Here is a 23,152-nt window from a genome sequence, read left to right as displayed (position 1 = left end):
GTGCAGGACAGTCGATCGGCAGGAGCAGGGTTGGGCACCCCTGTTCTATCATGTCTTGAAGTATCGCAATAATGCCGTATCGTGAGTTCAGTATCGTGATATGCATCAAATCATGACATTACATAAGGTATCGTTACACCCCCAAAAAAATAAAAATAAATCAGTAAAATCTTAAATATTACAATTAAAATTATTCAGCATTTCGGTTCTTTGGCAATGGACAAAATATAAAATAAAATAAAAATGAATATATGTGAAATATGTTTTATTCAGAAAGGCATGAACAGTAACATTGTTTCTCTGAGTTTTCCACAGTAAACACGAGCGCTCCACGTGTGAGCTCAGTCCAGGACCCCCTCACGCTCTCAGTCCAGGACCCCCTCACGCTCTCAGTCCAGGACCCCCTCACGCTCTCAGTCCAGGACCCCCTCACGCTCTCAGTCCAGGACCCCCTCACGCTCTCAGTCCAGGACCCCCTCACGCTCTCAGTCCAGGACCCCCTCACGCTCTCAGTGCAGGACCCCCTCACGCTCTCAGTCCAGGACCCCCTCAGGACTCAGGCGGGGGGGTCAGCAGGTCTGGGGTCAGCGAGCCCTCGGCTCGGGTCAGAGCCTGGTGCCACGCCGCCTGCACATCCATGCTCTCCAGATTATGGAGACCTCCCGCCGCTTGATCCATCACCTGAGCGCTGCTCGGGCCTGAGGGACACGGCACACAGGGTTAAATGGTTAGTTCACCCAGAAATGACAATTCTGTCAATAATATATATTTCTAATATAAAACAATCTAATAAATAAATATTTGTAGTGCTTTTGAACACTCCTTTTCTGTGGCATGCTGTGTTTTAATGTTTGCTTAGTGCATGATAATAGCAGAATTAATGGTCTGAGAAAATATTTTTGTGCAAATAATGATCAATAATGCACAATAAGGCCGATCGGTTTCCATTAAAAATATAAAGCAATTAAAGATACTATTTGGCCATTGGAAAAGATTGAGAACAACTTTTTTTGAAATGTATTTTATACTATTTGATTTATTTATTCAAAAACAAGGCAAGGATAGAATACTAAATTATTTTTATCAATGTAATGTGAAGCACATCCGTATCTCTTATTTTCCTAATGTCTTGTACCGTTAAACGTGGTATCACGTGGATATGCATATGCAAATGATATGCAGATGAGGATATGCATAGTAAAACGAGGCATTGAAAGCTTCATATATGGCCATTTCTGGGAGGAGACGCATGTGCCACAATCTTCCTCTGACTGGGATTATAAAGGGAATTTTACGCAGGTTCTGGCGTTCGCATGGTTTTATAAATGAGACCCCTGGACTTTCAAAGGAGAGACTACTCAAGTTTCATTAAAAATAGACTGATTTGGTTTCAAAGATGAAAGATGAACCAAACTCACATGGTTAGGAATGACAGGAGGGTGAGTGAATGATGAATGTTAAAGGGGTGGTATAATGCCCTTTTCACAATATGTAAAATAAGTCTCTGATGTGTGTGTGAAGTTTTAGCTCAAAATACCCCACAGATATTTTTATATAGCATGTTAAAGTTGTCACTTTTTGAGGGTGAGCAAAAACGCACCGTTTTGTGTGTCCCTTTAAATGCAAATGAGCTGCTGCTCCCGGCACAGAAGGCGGAGCTTCAAGAGCTTGTGTGTGTGTGCGCGTGTGTTAGCAGCTCCGATTACCTCACACAGACAAACACTGAAAATTTCAAAAACTTTTAGCCTTTTATGTTCCAACCAGAGTCGGACAACGATGGAGAGACTCACGGGAGGGCAGGTAGGGTTTGGCCACTGGTTGCTGAAGCAGGCACACGATCGCATTATCCACCTGATGAAACACACGCAGGGACAGCAGCTTCTGGAGCAGCTCCTCCGAGAGACGGTACTCCTCTGAGCGAACGAGGTCTCGGATCGAGTCGAAGTCCTGCTTCAGCTGCAGCGCTCCCTGAATGCTGTGCGAAGGATCAGATCACGTAAACACACAGTGAAGCGCTAGCGTCCAGTCCATTACTCCACCACACACACACATACACACACTGACAGTCAAAGCTTTGGGATCGGTAAGATGTTTTATGTTTATAAAGTCGTCACTTCTGCTCACAAATGCTGCATTTATTTTATTAAAAAATCTTCAGTGTCACATGATCCTTCAGAAATCATTCTAATATGATGATTTGATGATCAAGAAACATTTATGATTATTATTATTAATGTTGAAAACAGTTGTGTACAATTTTGTTTTTTTTCAGGATTATTTGATGAATAGAAAGTTAAATGCTGTTCTTTTGAACTTTCTATTCATCAAAGAATCCTGAAAAAAAAAAAAAATGTACACAACTGTTTTCAACATTAATAATAATAATCATAAATGTTTCTTGAGCATCAAATCATCATATTATAATGATTTCTGAAGGATCATGTGACACTGAAGACTGGAGTAATGATGCTGAACATTCAGCTTTGATCACAGGAATAAATTGTATTTTACTATATAATCACTTAGAAAACAGCTGATTTACATTGTAATAATATTTCAATACTGTTTTTTCTGTATTTTTAATCAAATAAATGAAGCCTTGGTGAGCAGAAGAGACTTCTTTTAAAAACATTATAAATCTTACCCCAAAGGTCTGAACCGCAGTGTACATGTCAGCTTACTCCAACCCTAACCTCTCAGTCTACTAATACTCTATTGAGAGTGAGTTGACCTGTAGTTACTTGCAGTTGGACCATCAAAATAAAGTGTATCTTTTTTTGGCAGCGTGTCCACCCACCTGAACTTGATCTTCTGCTTGAGTATGTGCTCCATCCAGGCCTCCATGAAGGCGGTCATGGCCTCGGCGAGAGCAGGAACTCGAGCTTCATCGGGGAGGGTCTGAATGCTCTCCATCACCTGGCCGATCACGCTCTGAGCCGCACACGCTGCGTACTCACTCGGCCTGCTGGGAAACTCTGAAGACATCCACACACAGGAGGATTTAAAGCTTCACGAGCACAGACACAATACACTGAGGACTGGCATGAGGGGCTTTCGCACCGGAGGAACCTCTTCATAGTTCCTAGAACTGTTGGCTGAAGTTCCCGGATGTCGGCGTGTTCGCACCGCAGGATCTGGGAACGATGTTAGTTCTAGGAACTCCTTTGGAGTAACTAATTTACTCGTACTTCAGATTCGGTCTAAACCTGCGCTATAGGAACTACAGTGACGTTAGTGTTCACTGATTGGCCGAACACACTCTATTTACATGTAAAACAGTGATAGATGAACCTCTCAACCTTTACTCTGAGGAGAAAACCCAACGCAACTTTGAGGAGACCAAGAGAAACATGATCATGTGTTTCTGCTCAGCAACACTGGACATCAAGCACACGACATACGCTAATAACTCTTCATCACTGTCTACTTGTGTATAACAGTTTAACTAATAATGTATTAGACTGTTAGACAGATCGTGAACTGATGAACACGGAGAATGTGAGCGCTGTGAGCTCAGACTCTGGCGTTCTCAGCGCCGTCAAAATAAAGGTCAGAACAACAAGCGTGTCTTACGTCACTTCAGAGCTCCTACTGGCGGTGCGAACCCAACCAGGGAAACGTTCCTATGGGAACCACTAGTTCTCGGGGAACCATCCTGGAGGCTCGTTCCTGTAACTAAGTTCCTAGAACCATCCGGTGTGAAAGCCCCTGTTCACTCATGCGTCTGTACCCGTTCTGTGACTGATCCTCCAGTGTTTTGCTGATGGCATGGTTTGCTCGAAGATCTCCACAGACATTTTCTTACAGTCCATAGAAAAGGTCCTCAGGACGAGATCAGAGAAATCCTGCAAAACGAGACGAACGTATATGAGTCAGAAAACACAGATTTTTCTCAAAAGGCATTTTGTTAAAATGCGTTTATCATTTTTTATTGTTTTTGAATGGTAGTGCAATTTTGCCCCCCAGTTTCATGGACAGGACTGAAGATAATCCCAGACTAAAATGTATGTTCGAGCTGTTTTAACAGAAATCAACTTGCTCTGATATATCTTAAATGTCAATGCCATTGTTTTGTCTCAAGATACACACCAGTGATGTTTTTCTCTAAGGCATCGTGTTTATAAAAGCTTCCTAAATGTCCTAATTGAACTAAGGCCTAATCCTGACTTAATCTAAAGCCTTGTCTGTGAAACCAGGCCTACATGTTTCAATTTCTCATGATACCAATGGATCGTTCATACAAAAATTACATTTCTATCATCACTTTCTCACCCTCACATCTTTCCAAACCTGCATGAATTTCTTTCTTCTGTGAAACATAAGATATTTTGAGAAATGATGGTAACCAAACAATTTTATTAACCAATGACTTTCATTGTATGGACTTTTATGTTCCAAAGAGGAAAGAAAGTCATACAAGTTTGGAAAGATGTGAGGGTGAAGACAGAATTGTAATTTTTCTAGATGTTTTTCGGCGCGTCTTTGTGTTCACACCCAAGCGATTTTCACTGGCGATGCACTGAGTGATGCTTCACTCTCTGAATCCTATTTGATCTGCGACTCCTCTTCATCCTCTCCATAACAACTCCCTCTTCTTGAGGTTTCTGTAGTCGCCGTGGCGTTTGTCATAAAGTTCCTTGTGTTCAGACACCAAAGACACCCGCAGCTCTACATTCATCTCGCCTCGTTGCTTCTTCCTCTTCGTCTTCGTCGTCGTCTTTTATCAATGTGTGCTCGACAAGATCGTTTTGTGCTTGAGCTCCACCAAGTACCATAGATATAATATTTATGTCTATGCCAAGTACTGTAACTTCAGCAGCTCCAGGCACGTGAACAAAAGCGCTAATCTCATTGATCGACCAGTTTTTAAAGCGGCGCGTCAAACAAAAAAAACGAACCCAAGGCGTTTTTAAAAAAATTACACTTTTATAACCTGCCGTTTTGTGCGTCGGTGTGCGTACTCACATTGGCGCCCTTTGTTTAGTCACGAGCCGTTAAACGTCGGCGGAAAGCACGTGCAATAATCGCCCCGGTGTGCACGGGCCTTTATACAGGAACTGTGTAACGATGCTGTACTTCCTCACCTGTAGATGTGTGAGAGTCTGAGAGAGCGAGGCTGTGTGCTGAACTATCAGACGCTGATCTGAGTCTCTGCCGACGGCTCCAGCGAGCTGGACCAGGCTCTCCACCGAGTCCTTCAGATCCTGACCACAAACACATGCTACATTAGGGGTGTGTGAGATGATGATTTAGATTGGGAACGATGAAAATGTCTCCACGATCTGCCTTTGAAGAGGGATTATAGAATTGTGACCAAACACACTGTACATTCACATTCATAGCACATTTAGGGGCTGTTTACACCTGGCCACTTCATGGGTTTCTGTGATGGGATATCCGATCGTGAAAATACCAGGTGTAAATGCCCTCCGAAACGCATTCGGGACGGATTTGAATCCGATCGCTCAAACCACTTCAGGAGGAGGTCTGGGCCACATTCCAAATGAAACTGGACAAGTGTAAATGCATCTGGTTGTTGAAATGCATGTAAATTTTATTCCTCCCAACAATGCTAAAAAATAAACGTGCGAGAGCGTGTTATAGGCTATATGTCATGTTATAGCCAGATATGACGACGCTACTGCAGCACGCATCACCGTAGATGAGCAACTGGGCAATCATCAAGCCAACGTACAAATTGCCGCAAATGAAAGTGAAAGTAAGACGCAGACGCTTAACACATGTAAGACTTGAGAAATTAGATAAATGCAGGCAGTCTACTTGAGGCCCTGAGAGGACAAAGGACCTCTCTGGAAATTAACATTTGAACTCCCCCCTGTGCACGGTCGAGGCGAAAGTCTCACCTCCGAGTCATCCTAAACGTACATCTCTTTCCCTCTTCCCTCAACCTTACCCCCTCTCTCTCATGCTCAGATCACCTGAATTCACCCAAGAAAATATATAGTTTAATGTGAATGATTATCACCGAGTATTATACATGTTTGGTATCATTTGAAATGTCTCAGTGCGACTGGTACAAATGTCTCATTTCCAAATAAGTAAAACAAAAGGTAATAAGCTTTTAAGAGTTTAGAGATAACTGGCACACAAAGGAAGGTGGTCTCCTGGCAAATAGTCTCCTACTCCCAAAAGGTGTCAACTCTAAATGCAAATTTCCATTGTTAGCACATGTTTCCATGTGAAAGAGGTTCTGTCTATATAATGAAATGCAGCAAAGGGCTCTGGGCCTTTTTGTAACTCAAGTTGGCCCATGATGCTAAGAGTGACCAGACTCTTAGCATCATGTATTTTAGTGTCGAGTTTGCATCTCTTCTCTTTAATCCAGAGCTTTTGATGTTTTGTATCGATTATCTTTGAATTGATCATATAATTGGCATGATACATTTACCTGACATAATAAATTGTTACATTTGATTATTCTTACTGACTTTGACATTATTTTCATTAAAGAGTTAAAAAGAATAGTCAAACATTCGCTCACATTTAATGATGCAAAGACATCATTAAAACCTTTTCATTTATGGAGTCAGATGAAATAACGAGAAAATACATATTCAAATGTATTACATTTAATCAAAAAATAATTTGCCTTGAGAAAAGACCACGTAGAGACCTTCTGCGATGGTCGGATGCCAGACTTTGGGCCGATCGAGCCCAAGCTTACATACACAATCATCTTCATTAAAAGTAAAGAAACGAAATGATCTTACAGGGCGGTTGCCGCTCTCTCTTATTGCCTAGCCAGTTGAACTTTTTATTCACACACTATTCTGACTTAAGCTTTCTGAGCGAGGACACTGAAAGCGTGCACACACTTCATCACGTCTTCTTATTGCTATAACTGTCAAATACACACAAGGTTTACTTAAACACAGTCATTAATATCTTAGGATTAGTTCACACAAAAATGAAGTTTCTGTCAGTAATTACTCACCCTCATGTCGTTCCAAACCCGCAAGACCTTCGTTCAATGTGAGAGGTTTCTGAACCTCTCAGAAAGTCAGAAGTCATTGCAACTTTCAAGGCCCAGAAAGTTAGTAAAGACATCGTTAAAACAGTCCATGTGACTACAGTGGTTCAACCTTAATGTTATGAAGCGACAAGAATCCTTTTTGTGCGCAAAAAAAACCCATAAATAACGACTTTATTCAACAATTTCTTCTCTTCTCTTCTGGAGAAATTGTTGAAAAAAGTCGTTATTTTGGGGTTTTTTTGCAGACAAAAAGTATTCTCGCCACTTCATAACATAACATTTAAACCACTGTAGTCACATGGACTTTAAAAAAAAAAAAAAAAATTATTACAGCAATTTTGGTACCCAAAATCCTATACATCAAATATAATCAACTAATGAATAAAATAAAAAATAAAAAACAAACAAACAGGAAATTACATCCACAATAGTAGCAGCAAACATTACACGAAAAAAGAAAAAAACATCAATTGGGAAGTAACACAATAAATTACTAAATAATGCAAACCATTACTGTAATACAGCCCTTCCCACAATTCAACAACCTATACAGTTGTATATTTAATACTCAGCTGAAAGACACATGGACTATTTTAACAATGTCATTGTCTTTACTACCTTTCTGGGCCTTGAAAGTTGCAATGACTTTGCTGCTTATGTGGGTACAGAAACATCTCACATTTCATTAAAAATACTTTAATCTGTGTTTTGAAGGCGAACAAAGGTCTTACAGGGTTTGGAATGACATGAGGGAGAGTAATTAGTGACAGAAATTTCATTTTTGGGTGAACTATCCCTTTAAGTGAATGGAAACAGTTTGGATGCGTGCCAGTATGTTAGATCAGTGCATTCGCTCTTAAAGTGACAGCAGCCTAATAAACCTGCTGCCGTCTGTAATTAACCCTCTGGGGTCTGAGGTGTTTTTGGGGTCCTTGAGATGTTCTGACATGCCCTGACATTTGTGCTTTTTTAATTTGCTTATAAACATATCAATGGCAAAAAAAAATTACACTCTATATAGCACAAACAGGACTACCATAATATGTGAGCCACATGTATGTACATGTTTTCATTTTTGAGAGAATAATGTTTATGCATGGTTATTGAAAAAACTAAAAATTAAAGTTTCTGAAATAAGGCCACAAAACACATACTAAATATGTTTCAATAAGACTTTTGACTTATGGATGTCATTGCCTAGTGTTTTTTCTTCAAAATGATGTGAAAATCATCCTGCCTAATCATTTACATAACACAATACATTGATTTATATTTTGCAAAACACTTTCTGTCTGGAAAGGCAATATGCGGAGTGGGCATCAACGATCATGCATATTTAGTGGTTCGCACCTGGAGACAATGGGGCCCGCATACTTAATGAGGCATTCATTCAGGTGTGTTACAAGAAAGAATGCAAGAGAAACAGTTGGAAGCATCTCAAGTTTTTTTTTATTTTTACACAAATTGTGCATGCAAATTGGGCTATAATATGAAAAGTAAAACATGTCTAGTAATTGTGCAGTTAAATCTCATACTGTATTTTCAGTTTTGGAATATTTATCCTCTCCCCAAATTTGTCACTAATAAAACTCAATAAAAAATTATTTTAAAGAAAAGGCTTATATTTACCTTTTATTAGTTTGTTTACATCTACCTTGTATTTTTTATTAATTAAAAAGGTTACAATTACAACAACAATTCAAGTGTAATCTTTCTTTGTAAAAACTAAAGTATACATTTTATCATACATATTTCAAAGTTAAGGATTCATTACTTGAATATAGCCTAGGCTACATTGACAAAACATACTATATTTAACATATGAGCAAAAATTGGCAAACCAAAGCTTATTTGAGGTGGCAGATATTTTACAGTAAAAATGTATAATCTATCCAAAACTAATCAATGAAATGTTGTCTTTCATATGTCTGTAACATAGTAACTTTCGTTTTTATTATAAGAAATATAAATGTTAATTTGCAGTTTAATACGTTGCTTATACAAATACATTAAATTTCAACATATTTCACTCGATTTTTACTCAGTAGCCTATAGCAATACAGTTTGCTAAAAGCAAAACATTCACAGACAGAAATTATTCAAATTTAAACCGTCTTTAGTTGTGGTAAACAGCGCGCATCTCTGCCGTTCATTCATTCATTCATGCACAGAAACGCGTCGCACTTGAGAATGAAAAAATAAAAAACTTACTACATTATTCCATAGCCTCGGATCTGTTGCTCCTCGTACTTCTGAGGTAAATGCTCCATTATAGTATTATTCCTCACAGCGCTGCGAGACTGTGTAAAAAAGTACAATGATCTGATGTGTTTTCTCGAGCTGATATGGGGACGTTCACAGTTTGCAGGATTGCCTCAGTCATTTGCGTTTGAATAGCGCGCGCTCTCCGGGGCGGAGTCACATTACATTTGAATGAGCTCTAATTAGCTCGACTGGAATCGCTCTCTTTTAATACAGATTTCACAAGCTGAGAATATTTGTTCTTTATATATATTACTTAATTTAAAAGGAGAGAATTCAAGCTTCATGCCTGTGTGACTGTATGCCTGATTGACTGAGTATTCGCTGAGTTATGGTTCATTTTCGGACGCGTTTCAGAATGGACTACACTGACAGAGAGAAGGCAGAACTCGCATCACGTTTATTTTTCTTTATTTGGCGAAAAGCACAACACTTTGTTTTTATTGTGAGTATACACAAAAATAATACACACTAAACAGGATCGATTGATGTATTACACAAGCATATAAGATAAAAATTAATATATTTTTTTAATTATTTTTTTGCACTCATACGGAAAAAAACGAGCCTATCGCGCCGGCGCGATAGCCGACCTCAGGGGGTTATTGTTAATCAAACAAGAGACAAAGAGAAAATCACTCACTGATCTAGACAGAATAACTTCAATAGCTTTAATACGAATCAGTGACTATTTAATTCACACACCTATGTTAGATTAAAACGTATATCCTTTATCAGAAAAAGCTGGATATAAATGCATGGAGGTGAGTGTTTCATTTACCTTGAGATCTCCTTGTGTGACCAGCAGGAACTTATCAAGGGACCAGGAGGCCAGAAACTGGTAGGCTTTACTCATGACCCAGACAGTCGAGGCCTGGACAGTGACGACTGACCGACACAACAGCCCCAGATGAGTCTCCCGAAGACTCCTGGATCCACGCTCACCTGGGGAAACACATCACAGTGCCAACGGGATGAGCTCAGGGGATCTCATGCACCTTCAACACTGGTCAAACTAAGGATAGAAACAATCCTGGTACATCGTTACAGAAGTAATATTAAAATCATAATATTTAAAAATATATGAAATTATTTTCACAATACACATTTTTTTGCTAGCGATTTTATTTGTATTATTGCCTGTAATTTGTTTCTATGGTATTTATTTTATTAATGATAGTTAAATAATTATCTGGAAAAATAAATCAAAATATGTTTTAATTAGTGCTGGGCAACAATTAATTGCGTCCAAAATAAAAGTTTCTGTCACTGTCTTCAACTTCAAGATTACCAGTGAGGCAGTGGTTGTCGGCAGGAGAAGTATTTCCAGGAACCGGGAAAAATAGTCAGACACGACAAGGTAAGTGTGTTTGTTATGATCACACAGGTCCATAGCAAGTCTCTTCCAAGGCCAGTCAGGAAGGGGGGTAGAGATGAAAGGTTCTTTCCGCTGGCTGGGTTTCATCTCACGGCATACCTGACAGGACTGGACTTTTTGTTGGATTGCTGATGAGATGCTGGGCCACCATACAGACACATAGGCTCGCTCTCTACACTTTGTCAAACCTTGGTGTTCGTCATGTATTCGGTTCAGGATGTCTTTTCTCTGCACATCTGGAATCACCATACGGCTGCCTCTGATGATGATCCCATTGCATTCAGATAATTCAGCTTTCATGGGAAAATACTCTCTGATTGCTGCTGGGACGTGGCCTATGTAATCTGGCCACTCTGACTTTTTGTACTGCAACACCAATTGAAGGTTACAGTCGGTTGCTGTAGCTGTCTTTATGGCCTCAAGCTTGTGGGGTTGCAGGCAGGGCATCTACAACGGCTGTTATATAGCACGCTACGTCTGAGTGAGTGTCAGTCTCCGTTTCCAGGCACTGTAGTGGACTCCGTGAGAGTGTGCCGGCCACTGTTAAGGTCTTCCCTGGTGCATATTCGGCCATCGGTTTAAATCTCATAAGTCTCATGACTAGTCTTTAGCACCGTATTGGCACGTTGTCCAGGTCTTTCTGATTCATGAGTGGCACAAGAGGTTTGTGGTCGTTACCAATTTGAAGCTCTCAAGGCCACACAGACACTTTCCAAATTTCTCATAGGCCCAGACGCTCGCCAAACACTCCTTCTCAATCTGTGCATATCTGGTCTCGGCATCAGACAGGCGATGTGAGCAGTATGCCACAGGTTTCCATTCCTCTTCATGTAGCGGCAACAGTACTCCACCTATGCCATAACTGCTGGCGTCAGCTGAGACAGCAGTAGGCCGGTTCACATCGTAGAACTTCAGGACTGGAGAAGTGGACAGGATGTCTTTAATCCTCTGGAATGCCTCCTGCTGAGAATGGTACCATGTCCATACTGACTTGGACTTTAACAGGTCATAAAGTGGCTGACACACTGTAGACAAATTTGGAATGTATCTCCCCAAGTAATTGAACATACCCAAAATACGCTTTAGGTCTTGCACGTTCTGTGGTGGTGGGAGCTCGCGGATTGCCTTGACTTTTTCAGGGTCGGGCCTCACACCTGATTTGTCAATGACATGACCCAAGAAGTGAAGCTGGTCCTGCCTAAACTTACATTTTTCTTTGTTTAGCTTCAGGCCGGCTGACTCGATCCTTTCCAGCACCTTGCTGAGACGTTGGTCGAGCTGCTCTAGAGTATCTCCATACACAAGGACATAATCCATGAAGATAGCCACGCCTACCAGGCCATTGAGGGTCTCTGTCATTTTGCGTTGGAAGATTTCCGGAGCACCTGTGATTCCGAATGGGAGTGTTTTAAACGCATATCTCCCAAAGGGTGTTATGAAGGTGGTTAACTTGGTGCTTTCAGGGTGCAGAGGTATCTGCCAAAACCCGGAGGCGGCATCCAGTGACGTGAACATGGTTGCGCCACTGAATTTAGCAGTAATTTCCTCAGCAGTTGGAAGGACTATCTCCTTATAGCCTCGTTTAACCTCTTCAAATCAACACAGATGTGCACCTTCCCATTTTTCCTTGGAACTGGCACCATAGGCGCACACCAGTCAGTGGGCTCAGTCACAGGCTCAATCACCTCATTTTCCTCCATGCGTTGTAATTCCTCTTTTACTTTTTGCAGTAGAGGCAACGGGACATGACAAGCAGTGTGCACTGTGTATGGCTCAGGATTATCTCTTAACAGGATTTTAACAGGTTCGGTTTTGAGTGTTCCGTGCTCACCGAATGCTGTGTGGACTTCCTTGACACGTTTCATAAGCCCCATGGTCATTGCAGTGGCTCTGCCTAGCAGATTGTTTGTGTTGCGGCCACCGATGACATACACTGGAAAACAGTGTGGCTTTCCTTTATATTCTGTGCTGGCTTGGAACTTTCCTAAACAGTCCAACTGACCACCTGGACTGCACAGTGTGATATTAGATGACTCCAATTTCTTGTCGGAAACTAGTTTGTTGAACGCCTCTGCTCCCATAATGTTTACATCTGCACCCGTGTCAATTTTGAATTTGACCGGTGTTGTTCCAATTGTAAACTGTATTATCCATCGTTCATCACTTCTGTTTTCATTTGTGACTGCACCCAGGAAGTATGGTGTCTGTGAAACAGTCTCTGTCACTTCTCTGACTTATTTACTATAACATTTCTTTTCCCAGTGACCCACCTTTTTACACTTGTTGCATGTGGAGTTCTTGGCTGGGCACCTTTCTGGATCTCTGTGTTTCAATTTTCCACAGTTTGAGTCTCCTTGATCATTTTCTCTCTTTTTAGGTTTCCACTTGGCCTTTCCTCTGCCTAATCCTCTCCCGCGGATTTCCTGTACTGCTGCATGTGACTCCCCCTGCAGGTGAACTTGGAGTGCAACCTCCTCAGACTGGCGAACAGTTGTAATCGTTTGGGCAAGTGTAAGATCAGTCATTAGCTGCAATTTACGTGACAAATCCTTGTCCAAAATGCCCACAACAATGCAGTCAACAATGCAGTACGAACTGCGGATGTGTTCGTCTCTATTTACACCAAAGTCGCAGTGTTCTGATAGCTCATAAAGGGCTCTAATAAACATTTCAGCTTTCTCACCGGGCCGCTGCGATCTCTGGTGAAAACAGGTGCGCTCGTGAATCACGTTGCATTTAGGATAGAAGTATGCAGCGTATTTTCCCAACACAACGTCAGTCTTCTTCTCATCCCCCTACATCTCAAATGTGAAAGACTTGAAAATGTTTTCAGCCTCAGGCCCCATGGCATAAATCAGCCAACTGATCTGCACTTCGCCGTCCTCTTTACTCAGTTTAGTGGCCAGCTGAAATCGCAGGAAACGTTGCTTCCAGTCAGCTCATTCATTTGGACGATCAAAAGCGAAACTTTCCAGAGGATGAAACTTGGCCATCTTTTCAGAGAAGCAATGTGTCCGTCAAACGCTTCTGACACCATGTAAATAATTCAAATGTCCACGCGAGTCTCAGGGTTCAATGAATACTTTGTATTGTTACAATCCTGCAGCAGGTAGCATACAGGCAAGTGCTCAAACTAAAACTTCCCACAACCGCGTGAGTCTCCTAGGGCAACGTCCCCGCGTGCGTGCGTACGTAACAGAATGCCCTTAAAGCTATAAAGTCACATTTACATGTGCAAATTATATGACATCAGGGACGTTTGCATGTATTATTTGTGTGAATTTGTTGACTAAACTCATCTGAAAGCAGTGAAAACAACAGCGAGAGACGGGAGTTTTGCTGTTTGTCAGTTGATGACGTTTCCCCGTTTCCATCTGCTCTCGCGCAGCGCGCTCACTCCAGTGTTTGAATGTGACTCGAATGTTCACGCGCACGCACATTAAAACACTTCAAAGTCACGCAGCATTTAAATAAACATCTAGAATTAAAACATATAACATAATTTAAAATATCATTAATATTAAATCATGAATTTTAAACTCATTGTGTAGTTCAATGACCCATTCATGTGCAAAATGCCAGACCCCAGTTTATATGCCAGGTTTTGCGGTCCCCACAAAAGTAAAAAATTGTGACAGAAGTAGCCTATTAAAAGTTTTTTATTTTAATTTTGAAAAATTAAATTTACATTTATATAATGATACCTTGCGTTACAATACTAATAACTGCGTTATATAACTAAATGGCAAACAAACAACAACAACAACAGCAAAAAAAAATTGGGTTCCAATCGGTTCCAATAATTAACTAGTGTATATTATAATCAACTTTGTCTATATTAACTTATTGTGTGTGTGTGTGTGTGTGTGAATTATTATTATTATACATAATTATATATATATATATATATATATATATATATATATATATATATATATATATATATAGTAAGATGTTTGTCACAGGCCGGGGGTGCGGATGCGCTACTTGCCAACCGACACTCCCTCCTTCTACTCCCTCCTTCTAGGCAGAGCGGGTCAGTATGGATTCAGTATGCTCACACTTTCTTCCTGGATACAGGACTGGATGCAGCAGCGGAGATGTGGCTCGGTTCACTGGCTCAGCGGGACTTCAGCATAGACTGGTAAACAAAGTGGATTAGTAGGCAGTGGGCCAAGTCCGTCTATCTCGTTTAGTTTTTGATTTGACAGTTACCCAGCAGCTGTCTGGCTCATTTTTTTTATTTGTCTGTATGAATAATTCACAAAAAATATTACCGATTGTTTCCAACGCCAATTGTTGCACATTAAAGTATAAAAATAGATTTCATTTCGCTAGCTGATCACAAACGTTGGCCAGAGTGAGATCCAATCGACGCTTGTGTTGTTACCTTGTTGAATTGATTTGGCCAATCACGTTATTCGTTGAACCGGCGTCGCGTCAGTCTGAAGCCAAATCCATGAGTCTACAACCCAACCTGGAGAGACCGGTGTGTCTCAGCAAGACAACGTCAAGGTAAGATTTGTTTTACAATGATTATACACCCCTATATCTTAATGCTTTTCATATAAGTTGTATTTAAGACAGCAAGCTATAGTTCGCCGTGAATATATGCGTTGTCGTTGATGAGAACAGTAACGTTAGCCACGAAAGAATGTTGGTAGTGGAGCAGTAAAGCTAGGTCTAACGGTATGTTGCTTAGGCTAATCCAAAATAATCATTCGGTACATACAAAATGAACTAAGCAAAGAGTATTCAAATACGGGATAATTACGAGAAAATATTTAAACGGGAAGACAGCAGGAAATAAGTCTAACTAAGGGAGAATCACGGGGTAAATGGGAGGGTATGTCCAGGTTGGTTACAGCAAGCTACCTAGGCTACAAGTAAGCTAGACTAATTATCAGCTAAAAAGAGTGCAAACCTAAACAAAGAAATGATTTCAAATCAACTTTATAGTGGTAGTCATGGAGTTATTTAAGCCAATTATGGTTGATTGTCACAGTTTATACAATGACACAATTCTGTGCATGGTAGCTTATGCTTTTTGCAAGTGCAGTTCCCTCCCACACATTTAAGGGTTTTGCATTGGCAGTGCACCAGCTCTAACACACTCTGTGGTGCTGGGGGCAGTGTCATCCAGTGCACTAAAATTATCTAGTAATGTGCGCTTTCTGTGTTTATTTATCTGAATATAATTCAGTTGTTTATCTAACACACAGACACGTACAGGACAACATCATATCTCTCCACACCCAAATGACTACAGAGGTGATCGTTGACAATCATCACATCAACAGCAGCATGATGGAGCAGGTCAAGATCACGGAGTTGCTTAGTATCCACATCACAGATGACCCATCTTGATCTATCGACACCAACAACTGAACCTGGCCAAGAAAGTCCAAAAACCTCTGCACTTCCTCCCACAGTTGAGGAAGGCTCATCTCCCAAAAATCCATCCTCTTAACTTTCTATAGGGGAATCATAGAGAGCCTCTTCCTCCACTTACACAATAATACTATTTTAATTAGGGATGAGTCACGATTTTCGAATATTCGATTAGCTGATTTTATTATAGAATAGGATGTGCGGGATGATTGTCTTTAAAAAATCCCCATGTTTAGTTGTGGTTATAAGTTGCAATCCTAAATTCACATAAAAATGTTATACATTTAATAAATATATTCTTAGTATTTGTTGTTTTTGTTTCTATGTTTAAGCTTATATATCTCAATATTAATAACAGTCTGGTTAATTTTGAGTCTTGAAATGTAAACTCACAAGGGTTGGATTTCTAAATATATGTTGGTTATGTGTCTATTCAGAATGACTTCTGAGCAGCAACCTTTTTATTTTGGGTATGTCATGTATGCATCACTTGCCAAAATTGGGGCTGACTAGTAAGGGGGTTAAACGTATATAAATGAAACGTATGTTTAAGTTTTTTAACTTATATTTAAGCGTCACACCGCTCCGCTTTACTCACATGCTCTGGGGCCTCATTTATAAAACTGTGCGTAGGATCCTTACTAAAAGTGTACGTGCGCCCGAAAGCCAAAAATGTCATCAGCGTAAGATTATGCGCACATGCGTCTCCTCCCCGAAATAACCATACAGGTGCTGGTCATAAAATTAGAATATCATCAAAAAGTTAATTTATTTCAAGAATTCAACTTAACAGGTGAAACTAATATATAGACTCATTACATGCAAAGTGAGATATTTCAAGCATTTATTTGTTATAAATTTGATGATTATGGCTTACAGCTTATGAAACCCACAAAATCAAAATCCCAGAAAATTTTAATATTACATGAAATCACACAGTAATTACACAGTAATCCCATGGTCATTGAACCAGGTTTTGGTTATTTGGCAGTGTGGGCCGGTGCAAATCCTGCTGGGAAATGAAGGAAGCATCTCCATAAAGCTTGTCTGCTGAAGGAAGCATGAAGTGCTCTGGAAATGTCCTGGTAGACGGCTGCGTTGAGTGGACAGCACAGTGGACCAACACCAGCCGATGACATGGCTCCCCAAACCAACACAGACTGTGGAAACTTCACACTGGACTTCAAGCATCTTGGATTGTGTGCCTCTCCATTCTTCCTCCAGACTCAGGGACCTTGGTTTCCAAATGAGATGCAAAATTTGCTCTCATCAGAAAAGAGGACTTTGGTCCACTGTGCTTTATTAAATCCAGAGTCAACGCAGCCGTCTACCTGGGCCGGGTTTCCCGATAACGATGTATCTTAGCTCTTAAGAGCGCTTTCTACGTGCAAAGTTACGAACGCTCGCAGCAATTCCACGAGCGTTTCCCAAAAATGCACTTAACATGAACGCGCGAGAAGGCGCTCTACGTGCTACTTAAGAGTCGCTGTCCATTTGCGAAGTGCTGAAATATAACCTTATATGGAATCGTATTCTGAACGTTTAACCTAATAATTATCATCTGTTGTGGATTAGCAATCAAGACAAGTCTATAATCTATATAAAGCACCTACAGGCGGAGGCACTGACAAAATGTCCGAAAAAAAAAAAAAAAAAAAAAAACACACGAAAAGATACCTTTCAAAAAGATGAAATTAATGTCCTTTTAGAGGAGATAGAGCGAAACAAAGATGTAATTTTTAACAGATTTAAAGGATTTCTTTTATTTATTTTTTTGTTCATTCATTTAATTTTGATAAAAATATTAGATTAAATTATATTTTTTTTGTTTTGTTTTCTGACCTTTTTAATTATTTAATTTATACATTAATTTAACCAACAACAAAAAAGAGTAATAAAGTGTACAATAAAGTACAATCAAAACCTTATATTATAATCACATACATTTGAATAAAGTTCAAGGTGTAATCTGCCGTTTGTCCTGCAGGTGTCCTCATAAATCTGTCTTCTTACGATGCTCTTGGGGATGTACGATTACTCCAGAGCACTCGTAGATCTACGAAGATTTTCAAGTGCTACTTAAGCTACGATGCTTTTGGGAAACAGACCGTAATATTAAGATCAGTCGTACGATCGTTTTTACGATCAACTTAGGCTTACGATGCTTTTGGGAAACGCAGCCCAGGACATGTCCAGAGCACTTCATGCTTCCTTCATTTCCCAGCAGGATTTGCACCTGCCCACACTGCCAAAATAACCAAAACCTGGTTCAATGACCATGGTATCACTGTGTAATTACTGTGTGATTTCATGTAATATTCTAATTTTCTGGGATTTTGATTTTGTGGTTTTTCACAAGCTGTAAGCCATAATCATCAAAATTATAAAAAATAAAGGCTTGAAGTATCTCACTTTGCATGTAATGAGTATATATAATATATTAGTTTCACCTGTTAAGTTGAATTCTTGAAATAAATCAACTTTTTGACGATATTCTAATTTTATGACCAGCACCTGTTTATGGAGTTTACAACGCCTAGTTTTACTATGCATATCCTCATCTGCATATCATTTGCATATGATTATTCATTCACGTGAAAACATGTTTAACGGTACCAGACATTCGGAAAATATGACATACGGATGTGCTGTTACATTTCATTAATAAAAATAATTTAGTAGCCTATCCTTGCCTTGTTTTTGAATGAATAAATCAAATAGTGTAAAATACATTTCAGAGAAAGTTTTTCTCAATCTTTTCCACTGGCCAAATAGTATTTTTAATTGATTTATATTTTTAATGGAAACAGATAGACCTTGTTGTGCATTATTTGCACGAAACCATTTTCTCAGACAATCTGCTATTATCATGATAAGCAATTAGTTAAAACATTAAAACACAGCATGCCAGAGGAAAAGTGTTCAAAAGCATTGCATCCACAACAAATATTTATATTTATTGAATATAAAAATGTTGTAACTTCTCAGTAATTATTATTTTATGTAGTTAAAGTACTTAAAGGGACTATGTGTAGGAATTTCTCCCATCTAGTGGTGAAATTGTATTTTGCATTCAAACATATAATGCTCTCTAGCGCCTCACTTTTTCAAATGCGCGTTGCATCTACGGTAGCCCTTATGTACCAAAAAGCTATGACAGGATGTCTTATAATAGCACTTCAAGTTTTTCTTTGGGTGAACAGGTTTGTTATTTGAAACAAACTGAAACTTGAAACAACGAAAAAAATTACTGACTGTGAAAAACATTAACTATGAAATCTGATTTTAAAATCTGGTTTTAACAGAAAAGAATTTTATTTGAAAATTGCAGTGATAATTCATTCTCTCTCTTCCAGCGCGTGCGCGCCTTTCTCTCTCTCTCTTGCTCTGCATCTCGCGCACGCACCTCTCTGTGTCTCTCTCTCTCTCTTGCTCTGCGTCTCGCGCGCACCTCTCTCTCTCTCTGCGTCTCGCGCGCGCACCTCTCTCTCTCTCTCTCTCTCTCTCTCTCTCTCTCTCTCTCTCTCTGCGTCTCGCGCGCGCACCTCTCTCTCTTTCTCTCTCTCTCTCTCTCGCTCGCTCGCTCTGCGTCTCGCATGGAGCAGCGTTTTAATTCAGTTAAACACAGATATTATGTTGCTTCTCTAATTTTACATGCAAGTATAGCCGAAATCATTTGTCTTAATGGGTCGCGTTTCAGTCACTATTTCATATTAATTCCGTTGTTCTTTCTCCCTTCCCCCCCGTGATTTTGTCTATATTGCGAATATAAGACGACCCCCCATTTTTCAGCCTATTTTTAGGACAAAAACCTCGTCTAATATTCGGGTATATACGGTAATAAAGTACACAACATAGCAATGAAAAAAAAGCTTGTAATTAAGACCATGACATTGACTTACCTGTCGAGAAGAAAGCAGGAAACTTCAGCGTCTCTTTTGAAAGCTTTCTCCTGCATTAGCTATCCCGACATTAACCCTTGTTTTTGTTATCTCCGGTCACGTTTCCTTTTACGGTCTATTTTGGACTTTTTCGAGACGAGGACTTCTTATCCTTGCAGAGTGCGAAGCTGAAGTTGTGCCTATCGTATGGAGGGAATTTGCTCACTGGATCCGGAGGGTTTCTTGCATCATGGGGTGAGTTTTTTGATGGTCGTGGCGTCAGAAGGGTGAGAACATCACTGCTGCGGCAGTTGAGGAAATTCCCAGAGAAACTGGGCTCCTGCAGGAGCGGGAGAGAAAATCACTGCTGCGGCAGTGGGGGAAATTTCCAGAGAAACTGAGCTCCTGTGGGAGCGTGAGATAACATCACTGTTGCGGCAGTGGGGGAATTTTCCAGAGAAACTGGGCTCCTGCGGGAGCGTGGGAGAACATCACTGCTGCGGCAGTGGGGAAAATTTCCCGAGAAACTGGGCTCCTGCGGGAGCGTGGGAGAACATCACTGCTGCGGCAGTGGGGAAAATTTCCCGAGAAACTGGGCTCCTGCGGGAGCGTGGGAGAACATCACTGCTGCGGCAGTGGGGAAAATTTCCCGAGAAACTGGGCTCCTGCGGGAGCGTGGGAGAACATCACTGCTGCGGCAGTGGGGGAAATTTCCCAGGGAAACTGAGCTCCTGCGGGACTCAAACTCCTGGTTTGAGTTGGAAAAGATGGATTTTTTTTTTTTTTTTTGCTGCTCCTATGCGGAACGAATGACTGGAGAAGGGGTCAGCTGGAATGCTGGAGACAGCTTGAAGAATGTAGTTGAGGGAGGTGTCATGGAGTGTTTTCAGTGGGTGGTTTTTGAATCTTTATTTTGTGATCTTTTCACAGGGCATATAGTGCGGGAGTGAGCGAAGTTCGCAGTAGTTGCAAACGTGCAGGAAACGGCAACGTTGTCTTGAGCATCCCCAGAAGTGGAAATTATGGCAGACTTGTTCACAAGATTTGGAGGTGGATTTAAAATCTTTGGATGAATAGTCGAAATGTACTGGTCGTGGGACGTAACTGGTAGATTTTCCCTGGGATGCAACCGGGCAAGGGGGAATTGAAGGGTTAACCAGAAGACAGCTTCTGGTGGAGTGAGCGAGTGATCTGCATACTGCACAAGAGATGTTGCGGCAGCCCAGGAACACTCTGTTGTGGAGGTCTGTGTCCAGTGCACCCCAGTAAGGGCACTGGTTCCATTGAACAACGCAGACGGCGCATTTAGCTGAGAACAGTTTATGGTACGTATAGGAATGAGACCCTCCGTAAGATAGCGCAAGCTATCTAAGCTACCTAAGAAAAACTAAGAAAAATTATCGCGTGATAATCGCTTAGCTCACGAAAAAATTGCTTTTCATGGGGAAAAACGGCCACAATGATTTCACTGTAATGGTTGAATGCGATTGAAAATATAGTGAAAGAAAGGAGGCGGGATGTATTGTTGGCGGAATTTTTTAAAGTAACTGAAAAATCGCCTACTTCTTTTTGGCGATCTGAAGCGGATTGAGGAAGTAAAGATAGCAGGGAAGATAAATCAATGTCTGCACCTGAGAGGATCTGTGTTCTGATGTTGTTGGCTACTGGGGTTGGTTCCAAGGCTGTAGCGTTTGGTGGGATGGGCATCGGTGTTGCGGAGTATAGAGAGAACAGCGTTTTTGCTTGTGGGGCAGTGTTAAGAGGAAGCTGGGCCGGGACCAAAGCCATAAGCGGAGGCAGCCTCGCGGTCGGATCGGCCCCTGGGGCCGGAGAAGGAACTGAGAAGTTTGGAAAAGATGGAAATTGCGGAGGGAAAAGATGCTCCTGAGCCTGCGCCGTTAGCGGAGGCAGCCTCTCGCTCGGGTTGGCTCCTGGAGCCTGGGGAGGAACAGGGTAGTTAGAGAAAGAGGGAAATTGGTGGAAATTGGACGTCTGGGCCTGCACCGATAGCGGAGGCAGCCTCACACTAGGATCTGATGGTGGGGCTGCAGGCCACAGACAAGGGAGAGGATTAGAGAAAGCTTGAGGAAGTGGTTGTGGTGGCTGGGCTCGTGCCACTAGCGGAGTCGTACTCCTTGTTTTTTGAGAGTGCGAAGACTGGGCTTTGCGACTCGTGCTTGCTTTGTTGGCGATCTTGGATGGAGAAGTTGATTTGGGAAATGGAAAGTTGAGATGGAAAGGTTGGTTGAAAGAAGACATACAAGTCGTACAGTTGGGCTTTTGTTAATCTCCTAGAAAAATGGACATCTGCGCTGATGAGCGCTTGTCTTAGACTTACTACTGTCCATTTCTCTATTGCAGGAATCGTTGGGTGGGCTGAGGCATAAGAGGATGCTGGAGATGCTGGTGGGCGTCGTGGAGTACGGGAAGTGGCCCGAATAGGCCGACGTCCACATAGTGGCTCTGGGGATTCCTCGATGATGTCCGGTGGAGCGCGGGTGCTCCTGACATCGGTGGACTGAGGTGTAGAATCCTGGGAGAGAAAAGACTCGTCATCAGACGGGAAGAGCTGAATCTCTGACATTTTTGCAGTTTCGTAGGACCAAATGCTGAAAAACTGTTAAGGAACATTGGTGAGTCAAATGAGTATATATATATGTCTCCACTCATGCTGATTGACATGTTGATTACTGATTGTTGACAGCTGGTTGGAATGATGTGATAATTGGATCAATTATTTGAACGTGCTCCTCCCGAACTTTGTTAATAAAACATCATTTATTACAGCTAATAAAAAACATTTGCTGTCATTATCCTTATAATACATCATGTATATCATGCATTTAGTATGCATTATTTGTAGGGGTGTAACAATATATTGTCTCAATTATCATTGAAGGTGGACAGGGGTCATCATAGGCACTCTGATTGGTCTTTGGCCCCATACGCAGCAGAATGTGATGCACTGAGTGTTGTGACACATTCCTCTCATGTAAAGCGACCTTGAGCTATGGAAAGGCGCTATATAAATAAAACTTATTCTTCTTCCCATAACATCATTAAAGTTGTGTGTTGCTTATGCCACACTAGACCTTCTGTTGGCTCGAACCAGACGGGGTAGCCTTCATTGCCCTTGTCCATCCATGAGTCTTGGGTGTCCAACACCTTGTCGCCGGTGTGTGTTCGTCCCTCCTCGGACACTGTTGGTCAATCCTCACCACTGCTGACCGGGAGCGACACACAAGC

General features: G+C 41.1%; 1 protein-coding gene across 1 annotated transcript; it reads right to left on the bottom strand.

The window, feature by feature from the left end:
* Nucleotides 1-227: 227 nt before the first annotated feature.
* On the bottom strand, nt 228-14,984 carry LOC311094416 (coiled-coil domain-containing protein 142-like). The gene is made up of 8 exons (XM_084132378.1): nt 14,912-14,984; nt 14,696-14,775; nt 10,038-10,201; nt 5,085-5,204; nt 3,731-3,845; nt 2,798-2,975; nt 1,791-1,975; nt 228-698 (listed from the first exon to the last, which is right to left on the bottom strand). Exons 3-8 carry the CDS (start codon nt 10,110-10,112, stop codon nt 550-552), a joined length of 822 nt encoding a protein of 273 aa, XP_083988504.1. The 5' UTR covers nt 10,113-10,201; nt 14,696-14,775; nt 14,912-14,984; the 3' UTR covers nt 228-549.
* Between the last annotated feature and the right edge of the window lie 8,168 nt (nt 14,985-23,152).

The sequence above is a fragment of the Abramis brama genome (genome assembly GCF_963993115.1).
Source record: "Abramis brama genome assembly, chromosome: 13".
NCBI classification, from domain to species: Eukaryota; Metazoa; Chordata; class Actinopteri; order Cypriniformes; family Leuciscidae; genus Abramis; species Abramis brama.
This window is presented reverse-complemented; position numbering and strand designations above follow the sequence as displayed.

Excerpts from the sequence above, each read along its gene's own strand:
- LOC311094416 (XM_084132378.1), bottom strand. The coding sequence starts at position 10,112 with ATGAGTAAAGCCTACCAGTTTCTGGCCTCCTGGTCCCTTGATAAGTTC. Across the intron at positions 3,846-5,084 it reads AGACTCTCACACATCTACAG|GATTTCTCTGATCTCGTCCT; the intron begins GTGAGGAAGTAC and ends CTCGTTTTGCAG. Across the intron at positions 1,976-2,797 it reads AAGCAGAAGATCAAGTTCAG|CATTCAGGGAGCGCTGCAGC; the intron begins GTGGGTGGACAC and ends TCCTTCGCACAG.